This window comes from Delphinus delphis, chromosome X (assembly GCF_949987515.2).
Source record: "Delphinus delphis chromosome X, mDelDel1.2, whole genome shotgun sequence".
Lineage (NCBI taxonomy): Eukaryota > Metazoa > Chordata > Mammalia > Artiodactyla > Delphinidae > Delphinus > Delphinus delphis.
In genome coordinates, this window is record NC_082704.1 from 16,249,300 (window position 1) to 16,272,795 (window position 23,496).

The 23,496-nt window shown below is 37.7% G+C and overlaps 1 protein-coding gene across 1 annotated transcript in view; it reads right to left on the bottom strand.

Moving 5' to 3' along the window:
- Positions 1–23,496, bottom strand: part of STK26 (serine/threonine kinase 26) — a 65,147-nt gene that overhangs the window by 3,028 nt on the left and 38,623 nt on the right. Inside the window, exons 3-11 of the mRNA XM_060003144.1 lie at positions 17,401–17,631; positions 9,490–9,546; positions 4,920–5,028; positions 4,677–4,834; positions 3,571–3,756; positions 2,322–2,470; positions 974–1,067; positions 487–549; positions 268–404 (exon numbers count right to left, since the gene is read on the bottom strand). Coding sequence (XP_059859127.1) covers positions 268–404; positions 487–549; positions 974–1,067; positions 2,322–2,470; positions 3,571–3,756; positions 4,677–4,834; positions 4,920–5,028; positions 9,490–9,546; positions 17,401–17,631 — 1,184 coding nt within the window. The remainder of the gene's footprint in view (positions 1–267; positions 405–486; positions 550–973; positions 1,068–2,321; positions 2,471–3,570; positions 3,757–4,676; positions 4,835–4,919; positions 5,029–9,489; positions 9,547–17,400; positions 17,632–23,496) is intronic.

Genomic DNA, 23,496 nt, shown 5'->3' on the forward strand with positions numbered 1-23,496 from the left:
ACAGGGAGAGGAAAAAAAAAAAAAAAAGCCAGGCCATTTCGTTCAGTGGAAAACTACCTTGTAATGCCCGAAGATAATAATTCCAAAAGCTAATGTTTAAGATGGGCAACAAACAAACAGTTTTCAAGCATATGACTATTAAGAATTGACTTTGTTAGGAATAAACAGAATGACTCAATCAAGTAGGTAATTATATTACTGCATCATAAATGAACATGCAACAGAAAATGTCAAAATAGTTTTTTTAAAATGACATTTCAAGCTTACTTTTGAAATTTTTCAATTAATTTCTTCACCATTTTGTCTGTGATGCCAGGGCAGGCAGCTTCAGCCACAGCAATACTTTTCTCCAGTTCTTCGATTGCCTGATTCCTGCTAGCATTATTCTCATCCTGCTGTTTAAGCTGAGAAAGATCAATAGCTATAACATTTAAAATTATTATACTTCTTAAAATAGATATCCAAAGCTAATGAATCTGTACTTACTTCAGCAAATGCAGGTGTGATTATCATAGACAAACAGCTCAGGGTTTGTACAAGATCTTGCTCCTTTGAACAAATATTATAGATTATACACATGACATTAAAATAATCATTCATGTGCATTCATTGGAATCCTCCTCCCAAAAGACCCAATACAGGGCAAGTTTCCATGCTTTCTTCCCATCACTAATTCCCATCCGTCATCCAGAAGTTCTCTAACTTAGAGGATTACAACTGATATACATGATTCCACTGGGTTTAGATATCTCTAGGTAAAATGCATTTTAAAACATACCAATGGCCACTTAAATGACTTCTATGACCTTTTCTTAATTAGCTCAAAACGAATGGCAAATGAAACCTACTATGGACACAGTGAGGTAGATGAGCGTTTAGGGGTATTAAATTCTAACAATCTTTGGCCATCATACTCTCACTATATAGTTCGAAAAAGTCTACCAAGAGGAAGTGATCATCTCCATATACATACTGCCCCATTCTGTAGTTTCTTTGGATCAGGCTTCTTTCGCACGGTGGTAAAGCTCCATTCAGGATGAGTATTATCTTCCCTGCTGGTGGATTCCCTAAAGAGATTGCCAAAGATACTTCTATAAGCTCCTAAATGCTACAGCTTGGTGAAAATACCTAATCAATGCAGCCAGACTCCGAACGGAGAATTGTCCCGATGTATAAAAAATCATTTGATCTCAGTTTCAAATCGACGCTGCTTTTTTTTTGTTGTTGTTGTACGCGGGCCTCTCACTGCTGTGGCCTCTCCCATTGTGGAGCACAGGCTCGGGACGCGCAGGCTCAGAGGCCATGGCCCACGGGCCCAGTCGCTCCGCGGCATGCGGGATCCTCCCAGACCGGGGCACGAACCCGTGTCCCCTGCATCGGCAGGCGGACTCTCAACCACTGCGCCACCAGGGAAGCCCTCGACGCTGCTTTTTACTGAAGAGTAGCAATGGTTCTCAACTCTAAGTGTGTACCAGCATCACACGTGAAGGTCTCTTACTATATATAAAGCCCTGCCCCAACCCCTTCCCACTGACTAGATCAGGATCTCCTGTAGTGTGGCTTGTGATCTTTTTTTAATTTTTATTTTATATTGGAGTATAGTCGATTTACATTTTTGAAAGGCTCCATGGGTGACTCTCATTGGGCAGCTAAGGCCAACAACCATTAGAACAGAGTAAAAACAACTATCCTGGTATTTTTCAGACCTTTTAAAAGTTGGGCAATTTCTCATAAATGCAAGTAGTATATCTAAAGAAATTTGGTGTTGCCTTTGTGTCAATTCAGCTAGCGAAGGAGTAAATTAAATTACGGACTTAGAGGTTAAAATGTTAGTATAAATGCTGCAGTTAAAAAACAATGCAACTTTTTAGGGTGTACAAATGAGATATAAATGAATATTTCAATGTCCCGGTCTGATCACGGTTTGGTACATGGCCAAGAGCTGGGAAACGTTAGTTCTCCAGAGGGATTTTGCAGGTTGCCATCAAAGTAAGAGAAGACATTGCTCCTCATCACTTTGGGCAAACTAGTAAAACACCTTAAATCGAATTTTGTTCCAAAATTTTGTAATATACTCAAGTATCCACTAGGGGTTAGACCGAGACCATTTAAAACTAAAGCAATTCACTTCTAAGAAAAAAAACGTGTTTCCAAATTCATTGTACTTCACAGACGGTGATTTTAAAAGATTTTCACAGTTTCTAAAGTCAGACTTTAGAATAAGGTTTATATTTTATGCTAGAGAAAGCATATTGGATCACCGTTAAAATATATGCAATATTAAAATGGGCTATCTACATAAAAATTAAATTGGTACATACGAATCAGAGCCCTCAGAATCAGATTCGTCATCACTGTGTCCTTCCGCCTTCCATCTCTTAAATCGATCTATCAGTTCAGTCAGATAAGAAGTCTTCTTTGAATTTTTTACAATGAATTTATGTTTCAGAAGTTCTTTAGCTGTAGGACGCTAAGGAACAAAAAAGAAAGGATGCATGAATATTTCTAGGCTCTTTTGATTGCAAGGAGTGATAAGAAATCACTTCAGCTATTAAGCGGAAAGGTGTAAAAGTATGTCTGCAGATATGAGGATAACTAAAATGCCACAGGACAATAGCTAATTCTACTTTTGAAGTGGCTCAAGGCAACCAAATTAAATTCACTACTTTGGTACCAATTTGCTAAAGCCCAATGGGCAAAAAGTGGCCTACCTACTAGCAACAGGCAGCAGGGCTTTCTTAAAAGCAGAGAAACACATGGCAGGACTTTGATAATTAAGTAAAAATTTTAAAATGTTTCAAAATAGTGCTTTAAAATACTTTTATTATATTTACTGTAAATTGGAAAAAAGAGTGAAAACTAGCAAGGCTGTAACTTTAATTATCTGCACATATCATATGACCCCCTTCTTCATCACACATTAATTCATATCGCATCTAAATACAAACACCAGGTGCTGTGGGGGATACTTTTCCCCCTAGTATTTTATTACTATGAGAATAGCCATTAGCAACTTAAAAATCGTCACATCAAATTCAGTTCTTGTATATTTCTAGTTTCTCGAAGTCATCGGGCAGCTTTATTTTAAAAACAGTAGAACAACTGTAATCAACTTTGCCAAGTAAATGAATGGAGCTCATTAGACTTCAGGAAACGTATACAACTTCATGTTGGAATTTCTGAACATTTAAATTAAAAATAGTGAAACGCAAACAACTTTTCATGAAAAATGAAAACACAGTTGAATAAAAATCATTGTGAATAGTTATACATATACTTTCATAATGACACCCTAGAAAATGAACTTTATTTCCCACTGAAATAGGAAATGATCAACAGAATAAAGAAGAAGCTAGGGACCATAGAAAAAAGAGAAAAAGATGCAGGGGAAGGAGAGAAGGAACTGCGGATCTTGTCAACAACTAAACAAAATTAGCAACATAGAGGGAACATAGAGGGAAGAATCTTAGACAGTTTTCACAGGCACTGTATTCCTCACTGTTGAACAAACCACACTGGCTCTATGTAGATCTGATCATAGAAAATAGTAGTCATAGCATATATACTCACAAATGATGGATCTTTGTTCAGGCAAGCATCAATAAACTCCTTAAAGGATTTAGTAAAGTCTCCGACAAGAGTTGGAGGATTGTTTTTTGGAATAAGAAACAGAACTCTCATAGGATGCATATCGGAGTTAGGTGGCTCTCCCTTGGCTAGTTCAATAGCAGTAATTCCCAGTGACCAAATGTCAGCCTAAGGTAAGGAGGAAAGAACAATTACCTTGAAATTCCATTCCAACATAATGCCACAAAATAACCTGTGGAGTCTAACGGTCATACAATATGAAAGTGTCTCAAGAAATGTGATGTTAATAAATTTTTATTAATATAATTCATTTATTTAAAAAAATGATCGAATATTCTACTTTGTGCCAGGTACTGTATTCTAGGCACTGAGGACTCAGGTGGTGACCAAACCAGACAAAATCCCTGCTCTCAAGGGGCTTATGTTCTAGTAGAAGAGACAGATAAATAAATAAATAATAGGATGTCAGATGGTGCTAAGTTCTGTGAAGAAAATAGTAAATCAGGATAAGGGAATAATGAATAAGGTAAAAGGGCTGCAAATTTACACAGGATGGCCAGGGAAGACCATTCTGTGTAGGTAATGTTTAAGCAGAAACCTAATTGGGAGAAAGGCTATTCCAGATAGAGGGAGAGGCAAGTGCAAAGGTCCTGAGGCTAGAGGGGACTTGCTGTGTTTATGGACCAGCAATGAGGCCACTGTGGCTGAAGCAGATAGAAAATAGAGGGCCAATACAAATTAATTTAAAAAAAAGTGGAAGTGAAGAGAGATCAAAAAAAAAAAGAAAATAGAGGAGAGTGATAAGAGATGAGCCAGAGGTAGACAAGGGCCAGACTGTAGAGAGACACATATGTGATAGTAAGAACTTTGGATTGTATTCCAAGTAGGATGAAAGGCCACTGAAGGGAAGAAGGTCCAAATATTACCAGCAACAAGGGAACGTATGATTTACCAGCAACAACTGACGTGACTCTAGCTTTAGGAATACTTTAAAAGGAAGGCGTATTAAGGCAGTTTATTAAATAGGATAGTACGCTATATAAAACTTAATATTAAAAACAAAATAGTTTGTACAGGTAACACTTTACTTTTGAGTCATAAGCTGACTGCTGGATAACTTCAGGAGCCATCCAAAATGGTGTTCCCACAAAGGTATTTCTTTTAATTTGTGTATCTGTCAGTTGGCCAGCAACTCCAAAGTCAGCAAGTTTCACATCTCCTTGTTCTGAGAGCAAGACATTGGCAGCTAGGAGGGAAAAAGAGATGAAAAAACCCTCAGCTTCCTCAGAATGCATCTGTTTTTCTCAGGTTCACATTAGACTTCTGTATACCTTTTATGTCTCGGTGAATTTTCTTTTCTGAATGCAGGTAGTCCAGACCTTTCAAAATTTCCTTTAGCATGGTAGCGATCTGGAACTCATCAAATGGACCAGCTCTCAGCTTAGGGGGAAAAACACATACATACATATACATGTAAAAGTTTGGAACAATGAAGTTCGAACTTGACATTCTCTTTGAAATAAGAGAATCGCTTAGATATATGAAGCAGTTCTGTTTATTAAACCAATATTTAAACAAATGAGAAAATTTTAAAAGGTGAGGAAAGTTAAGTCAAAGGGCAGAAAGGGTTTTTTAATGATTAAGTTTAATCTTGAAAGATAGTACAACCTATATACTAGCTCCAAATCCTAAGGTTCTTAAATATTTACATCAAAGATCTAAGAAACACGCTTAAATAATGACAGAACTAGTTTTCTTTTTCTCAGATAGGAAAAAAGAAATCAGCTACTTAAATTTTGGCATTTGCTGTTTAAAACTTATTAAATATTTACACCGAACTGATTTTTAGATCAGACGGTCCATAAGATTTTTGCAGCAACCAAATTTGATCATATAGGTCAGCTGTAGCACAGTTCTTAGCATTTGTGTATTTCAAAAACATTGTAAAGCATAGAGCCTTTTTTGAGACTCAGATTTAAATTTTAGCTAGGAATATAATAATTAAACTATTCAGACTTTCATTGTAAAAAAATATCAAATCATGGAGGGATACGTTTTTTCAAATAAATGTAACACATTTCCCTGTACTAAAGCCAGTAGTTTTAACTGCAATACAAGGAAAGCAATGATTAGGTTTCAGGAGAATTTGTAATGGAATATCTGAAAATCTCTCCTTAAAATAAATGGTTATTTTAAAATTCTGGTACCTCATAAAGCACAAACAGTGGACTGTACAATATTATTACAGGAAAGGGTGGGAATCTAGAGTCAGAGCTGAGGTAGAGTTCTGTTTGCTGGAAGGAGGGAAGAGGTGGTGAAAATCAAATATTGCCCACTATGCCTCACACTGGGAGGGATTCACAGCTCTTTGGCACCTTCTGTATTTCATCTTTCATGAATGCCATATTTATTCTGAATAAAGGGCACTTTCATGTTGAAATTTAACAGCTTAAAATAGAAACCACACTTCAGTCTCACCATTTAATATTAACTATGCTCTGGATATATAGTATACTCCAGGGATGTTCATAGTTCAATAGGTGCCTTTCCTAGGTAACATTATCTGTTTACTTTCAAATATATCAACTTCCACCCCAAAAGTTTCTTTTTAAACAGCAGTGATTAAAGTCATCTAAAAGGTGAAAATGGCATATTATTTTATTGATTGCTGGCAATGAAATTCTGAGGTACTACCAAATAAGTTAAAGATAAATGTCATACTACTTAAGATTAGTACTTAGTATCACTGATTATAAAATGTTGACAGGGCCAGAGGAGGTATACCCTCAGTCACTTAGGAAATTGGGCAAGGTCCATATAAAAGATACTAGCTATCATTCTGAAGGATTTCTAAAAGTGCCCTGGATAATACAGAATTTTAAAAATATATTTAAGTAAAAACAAACAGAAAAGTGGTCCGTCGCTTATCTGGTATACTTAGGTCCAGTTTAAAATTCAGTAAAAGTAAAATCTCACTTAACTGGGTACCGGAGGGGGATGGTAGGGGCGCCTGGGTGGCAGGGAAATGGGAATGGGGTGGTGGTCGAGCTGCGTTTTTCTTGTTCACTATCAGACAGAAAACTGTCCCAAACCTTGTGGTTAAAATGTTTCCTTAGCCATGATGATAATGATCAGAAAAGGAGAAATAAGGGAGTTGGAAAGAGAAGGAAGGTAAAGTAGATGGAACACAGATTGCTTTTTTAAAAATTTCCAATGCAACCTTGGGAGAGATGACGCAAGATCTTGGTCGACTGTCCCTGGAGCGCACAACTGAGCTTCTCTCCAAAGACTGAAGACCATATCACGTCTCTAATAGCTAACACTTCTGCCCCCAGGGCAGTGTACTGGCCTTGTGTGATTTGCCTCTGTTGTCAACTGAGGATATTCAAGAGAGGGACATTTTCCCTTTCAGAGACTATCTACTTGTGGGCTTGGGGGTGTTCCCCATACTCTTTTGACTTCCAGCCAGTCCCTAATGCACCATGTTTTGTTATGCTTTCTCTTACAGTTAGCATATTGTTTCCAACTTTTTCCCTTGGTGCTCATGTTTTATTCTCTTAACCTTATTATATGTGTTTTTGTTGTAAGTCACTGCAATTCTATTTGGAAAGAAGTAAGGTATAATCAATTCAATAAAATAATGTACAGTATGCTCAAAGTCTGTTCACATACAACTAATTATTTTTGTTAGAATGGGAGGGAATCTTGAGGTATACACTATATAATGTTGACATCAATACTGGTCATAATCATGTTCCATTAGTCAGGCACCAGTTTAAGGGATGAACACTCTACCCAGCAACCCTCCTGATTTCTCTTGTCCCCGGTAGCAGTGCCCTCCTCTAAGCCTGATCCTTTCTTAGATTCCCCCAAATGATAGCATTCATTCGTACAGGACTATATATGAAGAAGAAGTAGCACATTTTCTCATCACTTGCTCTGCCTACAAAGTCCAGTCAAATGAGGTTTATAATTAAATCACAATATCATTAAGCGTTAGGGCTAGAAAAACAGAGTTAGAGAGATTACTCATCTAATTTCTTCATTGAACATTTGAGGCACAGGTTAAATGGCTTGCCCAGTATTAGCCAGCTAGTCAGTTGGCAGAACCAGGACTAGGATCTAGGTCTCTTGATTTTAAGAACATTTTAAGTTCATTGAATTTATGCTAATAGGTATTTGTTGTATTTAGGTGGAGATCAGAATGGCAGAATGAGATTATGATCTCACAATCATTTCATTCAGAGATTTCATAAAACTGACCAAACTACTACTGGGGATACAGATTGTATTAGTTAGGGCTGGGCCAGTGTCCAGTGCTTCACATTGCTATCAGAAATCCGATGAAAGCAGTGCACTAGCTTTGCCAATGCCTACAAAACAGGGAAGTGACATGGTAAGCACTTTTGGGGGCAGTTAACTGTGATAAATTTGGAAAGGGTTCTTAATATTTAAGAAGTGGAAGGAGGCTCGTGGAGCAATTGTGAGGCTTCTTGTGGAGCTAATGAAAAAATTATTGTGTAATCAAACCACGTGACAAGAGAAATAGAGCTGAGATCATTTAACGGCAAGAGGAGAATGAGACCTGACTCCATAGGCATGAAGGATTATTATCCAAAGAAACACCAGTTATGTTCTCTCACTAGAGAGGAGAGAGAAAGAAAAAAATGAACTCTAGCTTTAGGATATAAGAATTACATTAGACACAAGGAAGGATGACCTAACTCAGCAACTGATTAAACTGCGATGAATTCCTAGAAGATGAGGCTCTCCATCAAGTTTAATTACCATTTCTTTAGAATGGTTTAAGTATGGTTCTGTTTAAAGGGAAGAAAATCGCTTATGGTCATTTCTGTTCACAGGATTATCTGAAACTTTGGAGTCATTGGCAGTCAGGATGAAAGCCTTTAAAAAATATTTGATTACTTTCAGTCAGAAAAACTCATCTCCACTTTAAAATATAAGAATTAAAATTACTTTTAGAAACAGCAGACTCTATAATTTCAAAGGCAGAAGCATATTATATAAAAGTCATATTATATTAAACATGGAAGAGGAGCTTAGTGCAAATTCTTTGTTTTATAGGACATCCAAGTCCAAGGAATTTATGTGTCTGGTTCACAGTCACAGATTTAGTTATAAATAGAGCCAGCGCTAGAACCTCAAACTCCCACAGGCCAGCCCAGTGGTTATTCCACTACACAAACTTGTCTCTAGTCATTCATATTGCATTTTAAATACAATGTCACATTAATAAAGATTTAAAAGGCGGGGAACAACACTGACAGAATCACACCACTTGGGGAAAACAACCAGTGTTTCTCAAAAACATTTCATGCACGAACATATCTTCATTGGTTAGAACTTCTCCCACATACTGCAGGATTGTAGCAGCCTGGTCCCTGCCCACTAAAATGGCTGTGGCACTTCCGAGTCATTGTGACAAAGATGCCATCACATTTCCAAATGACCTATAGAGGGGCAGAGACAACTCTGCAGAGAGCTGGGTCTGTAGGCCTTCTTGGTCAAAACCCAAGAGCCAATTTTAGAGACAGTTATCTGAATGATATCTTTTTTAAAAATCTAAGAACACTGAGTCTTCTCGGGGATAAGCACGTAAAGTAAAACTCTAAACTGACGGCAACCGTCACACGCTCATTCCTAATTTGGGGGGAATTTTATTTTATTAAGCTGTTTGCATTTCTTATATACTTTAAGAATGCCAGCAACGTGCAGAAGCCTGCAATATAGCTGAATCTATATAAGAGTAGTAGTCCTGAAGACAGAGTGAACGTATTAACTAAACAACTGCTTAGCTTGTCCAAAAACCATTGCTTACTCCAATTAAAAGAAAAAAGTACAAGTACGGATATATGTGTGTAATTATTTAAAAATACTTACAAGATCCAGTGCTGAACCGCCACCCAGGTATTCCATTATTATCCATAATTTTGAACCCTGTAAAAGCCATGAAATAGTTTAATAATTATAAACCTGAGCCAAGTAACATACTAGCATAAATGTTAAATCTGACATACTAATGTACTGGTTCTAAAATACAGGTTTAAAATTAGTTGTTTGGAACTCAGAATATATTTTTCCATAGACTATTACAAATGAAAGTCAAGTTCTGAGTCTTGGCCCTCCCTGAAACCGATTTACCATATGATATAGCTAAATAAATAACACATTATTGTTCCTTATTGTTTAACTGTTAGCAACTTTTATAAAACCCAGAAAAAACCATCGCTTTAAATTATTTTGAATAATGATACTGAAAGGAAAAGATAGTTACACTAAAGAATGAGGAGAAAAAAAAAAGAATGAGGAGGTAAATAGAGACTTGTAGAAATTTTGAATGGGGCTTCTGGGTACTTCCCATGTGATTTTAGAGTTTGAGGACACTGGGTATTGTGCCTTATTTTAGTTTTTGGCTTTTGTTTTAATGTACTTTACAACTTTTACCAACCAGGACTAACGGGGATTTTTCGTACACATATGGAACCTAGAAAGAACATTGACCCCCCTCTCCCCAGAGGTAAAAGGATAAGAGAAAGGGAGTGTGTAGCTTAAAAAGCATTATGATTAATTCATGTAGAATTAACTTCACTGTAAGTTGTACAAGAGGAAATGGAGCTCATAGGGGTAACATGTGTGTTTGAATTACAAAACAGGTGTACACACACACACACACACACACACACACACACACCATTCAGCTACATCAGATAAAATTTGGAATAAATCATTAAATCATTTTTCTTTCAGCTATACTTTGAAATACGGAAGACATCTCTCTCTCCATACCATTTCATGAGTGGTATTCTCTGAATTACTGTAGGACCACAGAATTGACTGAAAGCGGAATGGTTGGTTTTGCTAAACTGGCCAATAGCCAAGTTGTGAATGGATTGTGTTCCAAAAGTCCATTTTTAAGTAAGATGTTTGGAATTTGGAAAGCAAGCATTTTCCCATAAAAATAATGCCTAGGTTCCTGGAGCAGTGTCCTCCAAAAAGACAATTTAACACAAAGGTATCCATAGTATAGCAGAAAGGATACCAGAGACACTACCATTTATACCATAACAATGTTTCTAGGGGAAAATATATTCAGTGTCGTGCTTCGATTTGGGATGCCAGGAACACATCTCTCACCTTTACAGTCCCAGCTGTGGAATGAAGATTCTCAAGCTGTTGCCAGTAGTCCTCAAACTCCAAAATCCCTGGGAAGTACTCAGGAGTTCCATTCAAAATTTCCAAGTGTCTCCATGAGACTGGGGCTTTATTATGGCAGAGAATGGACTCCAATAACATGATGATGAGTGTTTAGGGGACACTGTAGTGGGGGGGAATGGGTTGTGGTGTAGGGTAAGGGTCCGGGGAGGGAAGGCTCAGTTAAATTAAGATGCCGACATTATGTAGAATGTATAAAAGAAAGGAACAATGTCCCCCGCCCATCTTGACATCAACTCTCTCCTGTCACAGCAGGCCAGCTTGAACTGAGAAGAGAGAGTGGTGTATACAGTAGGCAGGAGAGGAAATAAATCCCCATAACAGTGGGAGAGGAGAAGAGTTCCAGGAGTGGTTCATGTAACTTGTTTCCATGTATAGAAATTAGGACTCAGAACATGAGAACTGTGAACCTGATGAGTCTTCCTATTTTTTTCTACAGAAGAAAAAAGTGTTTCTCACAATGCCGTACAGCCTGAGAAGTTTATCTTTTGCCACGTTTTTTTTTCCTAAGTACTACATTCTACCTCATGAATTCAGAATGCTTCCCATTCACCTGACATTCAAAGAAAAATAAAAAGATCTTATAAAACATGTTTATCTGTTTTGCAGTTCTGCATGAATGAAAGCGCCTGTTTTCCAAGTTAAAAACATGTGTGTCTTTTTTTTGGTACCGATTCAAAACAGAAACCTACCAAAATGTATTCATAGAAAGCTTAAAAAGTCAGTAAACTTATGACTAAGCAAATTCCCGATCTGAAAAGAAGGCTTCCTCTTTGCAAGCAAGCTATTCAGTGGAACTAGGACTCTTCTGAAACAGGCAGGGAACCAGAGCTGCCTCATAGCTTTTCTGGCTGTTTCCTTCTGATTGTCACTTCTGCAGACAAACCTCGCTGGAGGATGGTCAGAGGTCCAAACATTCAGAAGACTGTGAGGCAGGCAGGGGAATTGAAGCGAGGCCCGAGTGGGCACAGGCAGGAATGGCGAGCCAGTGGGGCTCCTCCCTACTCAAGGAAGCTTAACCCACACAGGCTCTTACTTGTTCCTTGTCCACAGCAGGTCTTAATGAAAACACCAATCACAAACCAAACCCAACCAAAAAACCTAGACCCTGTGTTTGTATTCTTTTGGGGGACTATAATTTCTATCTTTGATTTCTGGTAAAAGATGTCTGTGTTGGAGAATGCAAATATGTATGTTTGGTTTGTTCTTAAATAATTTAAAAGACTAAGTTGATATCTACATACTGGTTTACAAATCCAAAAGAGCCAAATGACTCTAAACCTCTAAACCATAACCATATATCTGGCACATTTCTCCAATTATAAAATGATCCAAATGTTTTAACAATGGGTTGGAGGAGTTAAGTTTAAAGTTTAAAGTCCTGCAGCAGGGACTTCCCTGGTGGTGCAGGGGTTAATAATCCGCCTGCCAATGCAGGGGACACGGGTTTGAGCCCTGGTCTGGGAAGATCCCACATGCCTAAGGGCAACTAAGCCCACGCGCCACAACTACTGAAGCCTATGCGCCTAGAGCCCGTGCTCCGTAACAAGAGAAGCCACCACAATGAGAAGCCCACGCACCGCAACGAAGAGTAGCCCCCGCTCGCCGCAACTAGAGAAAGCCCACACGCAGTAACAAAGACCCAACACAGCCAAAAATAAATAAATAAATAAAATAAAGCCCTGCATCAACATGGGTGGGCAGTAAGGGGTTAAGAAATGGCTCTCTGTTCCAAAATTCAGAACGCCTAAAGAGTAAGTACTTCAAGAAATAGTTACAGATGTAGAAAACAAAGTTATGGTTACCAGGGGGTAAGGGGGGAGGAGGGATAAACTGGGAGATTGGGATTGACACACACACACTACTATATATAAAATAGATTACTAATAAGGACCTACTGTATAGCACAGGGAACTCTACTCAATACTCTGTAATGGCCTATATGGGAAAAGAATCTTAAGAAGAGTGGATATATGTATATGTATAACTGATTCATTTTGCTGTACACCTGAAACTAACATAACATTATAAATCAACTATACTCCAATAAAAATTTTAAAAAAGAGTTAAGTACTTCAGAGTTATACTGTTTACTGGGGAGAAGTTGGAGCCTAGTTTTAACAAATCACTGGTGTCTGGAGTATCAACTCCATCACCCCATGGGGCCTTTGAATTTGCCACTAAAGCAGACACTTGGTTATAGGGGGGAGAAATGCTACTGTGGAACTTGGAATTCATTTTCTCATAGAAAAAACGTTTAAAAAAACATTTAAAATACCCATTATATATATTTATGAGATAATTATTGAACATAGATCAAGTACATGTTGAATTAAGTAGGTTGGTCTATGAAGCAGATAGCCAATCATAACACTGACCACATAAACCAGCATGTGTAAGTAAAATAAGCCAGTCACCAAAGGGCAAATGTTGTATGATTCCACTTATATGAAGAGTCTACGGTAGGGAAACTCATAGAGACAGAAAGTAGAATGGTGGTTACCAAGGACTACGGTGAGGAGAGAATGGGGAGTTATATAGTTTAACGGGTACAGGGTTTCAGTTGAGGAAGATGAAAAAGTTCTGGAGATGAATGCTAGTGATGGTTGCAAAATCACATGAGTGCATGAAATGCCACAGAACTGTACATTTAAAATGGTTAAAATGGTAACTTTCGTGATATATATTATACCACGATAAGAAAAGAAACAGAATGTGAAATCTTATATAACTGCAAGGAATAGTAGAGATCATCTTGCCAGATACTTTACCACCTTGGAATCGTTTTCTTCCAGTCTAGAATGCCTTGTCTATACCCCACCCTCACATCCCAAACCCTATCAAAATCATACTCAAGACCCACTTTAAATGCTATTCCCCACGTTTTGGGTTATTGCACTTGAGGTACCTACCCACAGATAAGTGGGAGATATGAGACAAGTTAGATATACCTATCTGGGGCTAAGGAGAGAGGCTGAAACCAGAGACATGAATTTAGAAATTGTCAGAATAAAGTAGATGAGACCGACCGGGCAAATATGCAGAATGAGAGGAGTGCACAGAGTAGGTGACGGAAAAATAAATATCTGCTGAATTGAATCTAATATGGGGCTTCTTAGAGGTGTATTATAGGAAGTTTAAAGCTGTTCTTATTTTGAGAGAAAAAAACTCTGTACAAGGAGGAAATACTTCCCTCTCCAATTTCCTTCAAGTTTTATAAGAAAACTATGATTTTTAAAAATTAAAGAATATTCCAGAAATATTCCAGAAACATTCGCCATACTTCGGAAATAAGCACACACAAAAGTCTCAGGAAAAATAATGAGAAGGAAACAAAACTGTACAGACTCTATTCTGGAATATTTTACTTCAATCATTCAATTCTTTTTTTAAAATAAATATCAGTCGTTGTGGTATGTGGAGGGGGGCATATTTCCTTAACATAAACAGAAATCTAAAAGCAATTTTCAGCAGCAAATAAAGGCATGATTCAAGTTCTATTCAATGCCTGAGTGAGCTTCATTTTAAGATTTACATCGAACTAGAAAAATATTTAAAGATTATAAAAGATTCTTCCAATGTTATGAGATCAGAAGGGAAGGGTTTGCTTATTTTAGCACTCGTCATAAAGACTAACTTTGTCTGTCGAGAAAATCTGCAGTGAAGTAAAATTAAAGGAAAATATTGTGGTCATACTGATGTGTCTGTCTGGTTTTTACTCTTGTTTTTAAAAACGAAGTTATACAGTGAGCTCAGTCAAAATGAATACCTAGTACATTTCTGCATGTCTCAAGGAAAGTGCTACAACTACATACAGTTGCAGAGAGCATATAATTTTCTCTCAAGTGCAATAAATTTTCCTCCAGCTAACAGTGAGGGTCTTGGTTATTATGTCCTGTGTTAGGACAACCTGAGAAGAACCTGTATCCTACTTTACTCAATTAACTTGACTCACAAAATCTCCATGTCATCTGAAACGGAAGGATGGGCCACAACAAGAACATAAGTCGATTGATGATGCAGTTCTCCGATGGTACTTAGAGGATGTAGCCTTGATTTCACTGACTGAACTAAACAGAACCCTGTTATATTTGATGTGACTTTAGTTTAAAAAAATTTAAGCCTGTGAAGTCACACTATGGTTTAATATAAATGGAAAATAAACAAGTGGTCAATTTAAGAAAGTAATTTAAATAAATGGTATTAAAGAGTTATAAAATCATATAATACAAATGTAATCAACAGCAGCCATCTGTGAATTTCTACAATTTTATCATGAAGTAACATGTTCTTCAAGGTAGGCTTTCTCATCATGTATTTTAATTAATGACGGGTAAACGAGATAAAAATAATGCAGTTTAATTCTGTAAGAAGACATCTTGGATAACAGTTTTGTATCACTAACTGGCCTGAGAACATTCAACAATCAAGATTTGGAGAAAACAAACTATCAGTTGGATTTATTAAAAGATTAAGTATTTTTTGGGTGACCAGTACATGTACACTATGAGGAAAATTTTTTTAAATGTGAAATCTTAGGAATAAATAATAAAAACAGAGTTATAATTCATTTTCCATGTGAGTACTGAATATGAATAAAGAAAGATTGTAAGCAAACAATAAAACTCAATACCATGTCAGTACCCATTTTCAATATAATATACAATAGCGCATTTTAAATAGGGCTTCTTTAATATAAGTCAGTCACCAAAACTAGCTTATCTGATACAGGTGCCTAAAAATAGCAAGTGTTCAGATTTGCTCTAGAGTGGGTCTGGAATTACAAGGATTCAATCCAGAAAGAGTAAACCAGAATAAGCAAAACACACACACACATTACCACCAACAACAGCAAATTCCCTGGGCTGCCTACAACCCCGCCTGCTATGGAAATTAGAAGGGAGACTTAAAACCACTGAGATTGAATGACCACCCCCATAGGATTCCTAAAAAGGAATCTGACCCACTAAATAAGCTTTTTAGGAAAGAATATAAAAGCAAAGTGAACCACAAAGAATCAAGTAATTAGGTATACAGTAAAATAGAGTAATGGCTAACACTTAAAAGTATATTGTATAGGAGCTACCAGCAGTATCACCTCCTCTTGGAAGCCTTTCCTTCATACCATCATGGAAAAAAAGGGTAGAGGTGACCATTTTCTTATTTATGCCTCATCTGTACCTTGTACACATTCAATCACAAAATCTACACTATTTTAGTGCAATATGAGACTGTGAGCTCTTTAATGGCAGGAGTTGTTCACTTTTACATCTCCATAACCTAGTACAGTGTGTGACACATAGTGACTGTTTGGCTATTTAATGATTCATTCTACTATGCATTAATGCCACAGTCACCTAATTCACGTACTATTAGAATAAACTAGGCTCTGTGGGGAACTCCCTGGCAGTTCAGTGGTTAGGACTCTGCGCTTCTCCTGCAGGAGGCCTGGGTTCAATCCCGCAAGTCGTGCAGCGCAGCCAAAAAAAAAAAAAAAAGGTTAGGCTCTGTAAAAAGCCAGGGAAATCGATGAATTTCTATATCAGTATTAACTAATATAGATAGTTTATCCTAGGGTATATTTGATCAGCAGAACATAAAAAGACAGCATCAATTTTTGTGCAGGCCAACAGCCTGATGGGTTATAAACACACCCTTTTGGCCTAGAGATAGATGGACAAACAAACAAACAAACAAACAAAACCTTCCCCCTTGTAAGCTCTGAAAATCAAAGATCTAACTAATACTGCCCTCCTTTAAAAAATATCAGTATGGGGATACATTTTTTAAATTTTAAGATAATTTAAACTCTAAGCTAGATTTTTCTAATTATGTATTGTTTTATATTTCAATAGACACAAATCCTGACTATAAATATGGAACCCAAGAACTCGGGTTTTAGTCACCAAAGAGTTTTCTGTGATGCAGTAATAACTCCATCTGCTGGAACTTCAGGTGTCTGCTAATTCCATAATCCTAGAAACTAAAAATCCAACTTTTTTTTTGGTGGGGGGGAACAGATATTAATCTATTTAATTCCATTTCAACAAATATTTATCATGTACTTAAGATGTGCCATGCTCTGTGCTAAGGGATGTGAAAACCAAGACGGGCTGAACTAAACTCCCTGCTGTCAAGAAGCTTACAACCTAGAGGGAGAGAGAGATGTGTAAATAACCACCATAACTCAATGGAATAGTGACATGCTTACATATGCCATCCATTCTGAGGTTGAGACAGACTGGACCATTGAGAATAATGTGTTAAAAGCCCAGGGAGAAAGCTCTTTCCAGGCAAAGGATACGTCTCAAGGCTCAGCTGCCTTTCTGTTCCTCTATCAACCCAAAAGTTCAGGTGTGGAAAAATGTTGCAGCTGAGTACTGGGATGCATTCAGGATACAGCTGCTAAATCTAGAACCAGCCTATTTTGGCACTACAAATGGAGCTGAGTTCTGTCTGGAGGCCAAAGGCTGTCAAATCCTAATTTAAGACATTGCCTTTCGAAAAACAGAGTTAAAAAAAAAGAAATACTTATAATGAAAATACCTTATGACTTAAATAATCCAGCGTACACATTACCTTTAAATATGATCCATAGTATTTTGTTACATAGGAGCTGTCACACTGACTCAAAACAGTTATTTCTTGCTGAATGTCTTCAATTTCATCTTCGGCTTCCTCAAGGTCTATGATTTTAATAGCAACCACTTGCTGGGTACGGTTATCAATACCTTTGAACACTTCTCCAAAGGAGCCTTTTCCAATGCGTTCTAATTTTGTGAACAGTTCTTCTGGATCGGCTATATTATTCTAAGGGGGGGCGGGGAGAGAAAGAAAGGAAAGAGCACAAACATTTTGCATCAAGTTTTTAAATGAAGGAAAATAAATCACACAAGACAATACCACATTAAAAAAAAAAAAAAGCATACAAACTCCCTTGACTCTCCGCACGTGCTTTGTTAGAACAACTGTATCCCAAATGGCCAACTAGTCCATATTCTATTGGATCACCCACACTAAGTGGGCTTAGCTGATCCTGCTAAGGATCACAGTCTCCTATAGCAAATGTCTCTGGTGCACACCAAAGGGCCAGACTCTTTTTAGAATAAAGCAGCTGAATATACACAATTTGCACATTAATGCAATGGTAGTGATAATGAGAGAATACCTAATCTAAGCTCTAGGTAGGTGAGTTGTTAAAATTCTTACATTCCACCAGCAAAATGTTACCTTTTAAATCTCTCTCTCCAACTTGGACATCCTAATCACTGCACCTATACTTCTAAACCACCATATAAACAACACAGAGCACAAAAGAAGCAAGAATCTACGAGTCCTTTTTTTCTTCTTTACTTGGGATCCTATCTGTATGTAATGGTCTCATCAATGGCTGAAATAAGATTCTATGCTTTTATCATGATTGCAAGTACTCATAAGGAAATGGTAATATGTTGAACTTTCACAACACATCTCACAGTAGGAATCCAGAATACATCAATATTTTGCTACAACAAAATCTGAATCAAGCATAAGGTTTTAGGTTAACAGATGTATAGGCATGACTTAGATTTATAAATTCACTGCCCTTTCCTGATTCAGAAATATCCTTTATCTAACAGTGTACAATTCTGAATTCAAATTTTACTCCCACAAGATAACCTTTGACCTTACTTAAACTCATATTGCTGAATATATACTACTGATCAACTAGAAAAAAAGATTTCCAAACCTCACAGAAATGGCAAGTTATTAATTTACTATTTTTTATTTATTTTTTCATGGGAAGGTGTTTTATTTTAAATATAGCAGTGTATACATGTCAATCTAACTTATACTTAAGTGCTATATTAGTCCAGAGCTAAAACCTTACTTTGAGTTCCTTCAAAATATAGAAGGATGCTATATAGTTCTGATGAACTGTCTATATTTAATTTGTTAATTGGACCTAGATTATCTGTTCATTTATTACAGTTGAACCTGGTCATCAATTTCAGGGGACAAATTATTGAGATAGCATGTTCCCTTATATCTTCTTTTATTAGACAAATAGATCATTAAAGTTTATTATTTTTCTGTCAAGTTTGTTGCACCATCATCACCAAATAGACCCAGTAAACTGCCTGCTTTTGAGTAACTTAAAAACTTATGACTGATTTTAAAGAATTTCGCCAATTTTTCTTTTTTCAACCAACCTAAATGACAGTTCGCACATGACCTGCTAAATGTATAAGCTTCCCCATTCTCCTTGATTGGATTTTTTCCTATTTCTAAAAGACACCTTCCATGTATGCCATAGTCTCTTTGATATGGCAAGCTACTTGTTTTATCCCCACCCACCTCTAGTATTCACATGGGACAAATACATCTTCAGCTGCCCATATGAGCTTTTAAAAATAGTTTAGGCTTCGTAGGTTGCAAATGTTTCTTTAATGCTAACATTTTGTTATAATACCTTCTCCAAAACTTGCGTACCATCGTTATTGATTTACTTGGTGCTTAATTTCTTACCAAGACATTGTATAATAGCTAACCCACAAGTTACCTCTTCCTACTTTTGGTGATGGTTCTTGTCTTTCTAGTACCTTGCGGCAAAAATACTCACCAAATAGCTCAGTGATAGGTTCACCACCCTGTAACTTCCTAAATTCAATGAATTTGGAAAAATAAAAAGAGCAAATCTTTCAGTTTTTCTGACGTAACTACAAAATAATCTAAAAGTTATAAATATACCATTGATTAAAAAGTAGACAGTACTGAATATGTACTTTCCGATAACACATTCTGGACTAGGAGGTATATTAACTCTATGATGAGATTTTTTGTTGTTGTTGGAAGAAACAAAGATTAAATCCTAATCTTCTTAATTCGCGTTTTAAAAGGATTTGACTGAAACAATCAACCTTAGGGAGAACACAGCTGTTCTTGATTTCTATAATAAATGGGTTCCTGAAAGTATGTAAATCAAAGATTTAAAAATCAAGTCACATTTTGAATTTTAAACATGCTCTGAAGTGAATCCTAACTCATCAATAAATATAATTTAAGATTTTCAATCAAGGAATACCAAGTTGGAAAAAGAGAAAGATCTCTCATTTACACAACATTTGCACTTCCCAATCTTTTATTTTGGGACTAAAACTTCTCATGCAAAACCCCAATTTTCAGAGTGGAGGGAACCTTGAAAACAAGTTTTCATTCGTATAACCTCATCTCCCTGACTTCCTGAATCTGGGGTAGATAATACCTAAGTTCTAACTCCCCATTCACCACGTCGCCAGCTTCTTAAACCAAAGTAAGACATATTTCCTTTTGGTTTTTCACGCAAGGGCAAAAGTCAAGTAAATAAATGGTAAACACTCCAAGCAATGCAATTTAAAAATCACCTTTATAAAGATGCTGGCTTGCCCAATCATTCATATTCACTCTTCTTTAGAGCCTCTAAGAAAATCAAGTCAGCTCCCTCTCAACACAAATCAAATAGTCTCTTAAGAATATTAAAATTTCTAAATCTTTCTATCTCTATTGCAAAATTAGTTTACTTCTATATCTGTGTTTGCATTGCCTTCTTAAAGCCATAGCCCAGGAAGGAGCTCTAAGTTCTGCAGCAGCAAAAAGGATGAATGGCTAAATTAATGTCACATTGATTTACAACTAATGGTAGATGACTTATACATGTTGCACAAAAATGCATCTGTGAAAATGAAAACCTCAGAGATCCATCTCAGGACATTCTCATTACTCCTTGACCTTCATCACCTGTCCTTCCTTAGCTTGGATTTGGACTCTTCAGCTATAGGTAGATTGTTACAAATTTAAGTCTTAGACAGTACCATCGCCACTAAAACAGCAAAGATAACAACAACATTTTAGTATGGAAATACTCTGAGGAAGTCCAAAGGGGAAAAATGTAGGATGATCATCTTACTTGTCTCCTGTGGAAAGTCAGGGGCAGATGGGAGGGAGATCAAGATGGCAGAGTAGGAGGATGCTGAGCTCACCTCCTTCCACAAACACATCAAAATATATCTTACATATGAAGCAACTCCTGCTGAAAACAACCTGGAGCCTGACATAAAGGCTCTTCTACAACCAAGGCTATAAAGAAAGAGTTGCACAGAGTTGGGCAGGAAGGGAGGAAAAGCGATCTGGTTGGGACAAGTGCCCAAGGAGGGGACACACAAGAGGCAGGGGATATCACAGCCTCAAGGATCCTCTGTGGGTAGTGATGGGTTCAAGCCACATGTTGGGCCTGACTCTGGGAAGACGAGTCCCCTTAGCTGGTTTGAAAACCAGTGGGACTTACCAGAGGGCTGTAAGAAACTGACACTCCACTCATGAAGAGCATGCACACACTTGCTTACTCCCAGGGAACAAGGCGGAGGAAACAGACTGAAAACTACCTGGAGCTCTGGCTGGTTTCCCGCAACTGCTACAGCCTGCTCCCCAGCCTGCACCGGGTGCCCACTACAGCCTCTCTTGCTCTGGTGCAGCTCTCCACTGCCACAAAGGCTGCTGCTGCCAAGGAGAGTGTTCACACTTAGAGAGAACGGAGCTGCCTCGGACCCAACCCTGCCTCTGAACAAGGGGAAGGCAGCCATTACCAGCATGCACACGAGGAAGCAGCAGATTGAAAATTGCCTGGGGCTCGGACTAACTTGCTGGGACTGTCCCAGCACTTACCCTGGCCTGTCCCACAGGCCCCCTCTAGTACCTGTTGCTCCAGTGCTGCTCTCCACTGTGGCAGAGGTGCCATTGCCAGGGGGGTGGTGCACACACTTAGAGGGAAAGGAACCAGCTCGGACCTGACCTTCAGGGCTTCTGCTCCAGTACCTTGGGCACCAACTCTGCCCCCAGTGAGGCAGTGATGGCCGCTGAGCATAGAAGAAGCCCTGGCTCTGGCTCTAGCCCTTCCATCTCCAGCACCACCTTCTACCAAGCTGATAGCTGCCAGCACACCCTGGGGGAAGATGTGACTCTTGCTCACGTCAGATCTGGCTCTCCTACCATAGCCACTGGGCACATGTAGACTGTATAGGGATGCTCCCACAGAAGCATCAGATAGGTAACTCTATCACCTAACTTCATAGAGACAGAGAAAGTTAAACAAAATGAGAAGACAGAAGAATATGTTTCAAATGAAAGAACAAGAAAAAAAAACCTGAAAAAAATCCTAATGAAAGAGAGATAACTAATTTACCAGATAAAGAGTTCAAAGCTTTAGTAATAAGAATACTAGCTGAACTTGGGGAAAGAATAGATGAGCACAGTGAGAATTTTAGCAAGTAACTAGAAAGTATAAAAACAAACCAGTCAGAACTGAAGAATACAATAACTGAAATGAAAAATACACTAGAGGGAAGTAATAGAAGATTAGGTGATACAGAAGAATGCCTAAGTGATCTGGAAGATAAAAGAATGTAAATCATGCAATCAGAAGAGCAAAAATAAAAATGCATTTTTGAAAATGAGGATAGTTTAAGGGGCTTATGAGACAACATCAAACATACTAACATTTGCACTGTAGGGGTCCCAGAAGGAGAAGAGAGAGAGAGAAAGGGGTAGAAATGTACTTGATGAAATTATGGATGAAAAATTCCCGAAGCTGAAGAAGGAAATAGATTTCCAGGTACAGGAAACACAGAGAGTCCTAAACAAGATGAACCCCAGGAGAACCAGACCAAGAAATATCAGACTTAAAATGGTTAAAGTTAAAGATAAAGAGAGAATTCTAAAGTCAGCAAGAGAAAAATAAAGAGTCACATACAACGGAACCCCCAAAAGGCTATCAGCTGATTTTTCTGCAGAAATTTTGCAGGCCATAAGGGAGTAGCATGATATATTTAAAGTGCTGAAAGGGAAAAACCTACAACCTAGGATACACTACCAAGCAAGGCTATCATTCAGAATTGAAGGAGAGATAAAGAACTACTCAGACAACCAAAAACTAAAAGAGTTCATCAATAGTAAACTGACCTTAGATGAAGTGTTAAAGGGTTTTCTTTAAATGGAAAAGAAAAGGCTACAAGAAGTAAGAGTTTATAGGAAAGGAAAAATCCCACTAGTAAAGGAAAACATATAGTAAAGGATGTAGACCAATCACTTAAGTAAACTAGTATGGTTTGTGAACACCTAGAGGGGTGGGATGGGGAGGGTGGGAGGGAGGGAGATGCAAGAGGGAAGAGATATGGGAACATATGTATATGTATAACTGATTCACTTTGTTATAAAGCAGAAACTAACAACAACAAAAAAGAAATGAACTATCCTGTCATGAAAAGACATAGAGGAACCTTAAATGCACATTACTAAGTGAAAGAAGCCAATCTGAAAAAGCTACATACTATATAATTCCAACTATATGACATTCTGCAAAAAGACAAGCTGTGAAGACAGAAACATGATCAGTGTTTGCCAGAAGTTAGGTGGGAGGGAGGGATGAATAGCTGGAGCACAGAGGACTTTTAGGGCAGCTGAACTATTCCACATGATACTACAATGGTAGATACAAGTCATACATTTGTCAAAACCCACAGAATGTACAATACCAAAGGTGAACCCTGATGGAAACTGTGGACTTTAGGTACTAATGATATATCACTGTAGATTCATCAATTAACAAATGTACCCCTTTGGGGCAGGATGTTGATAACGGGGGGAGATACTGTGCACATGTGG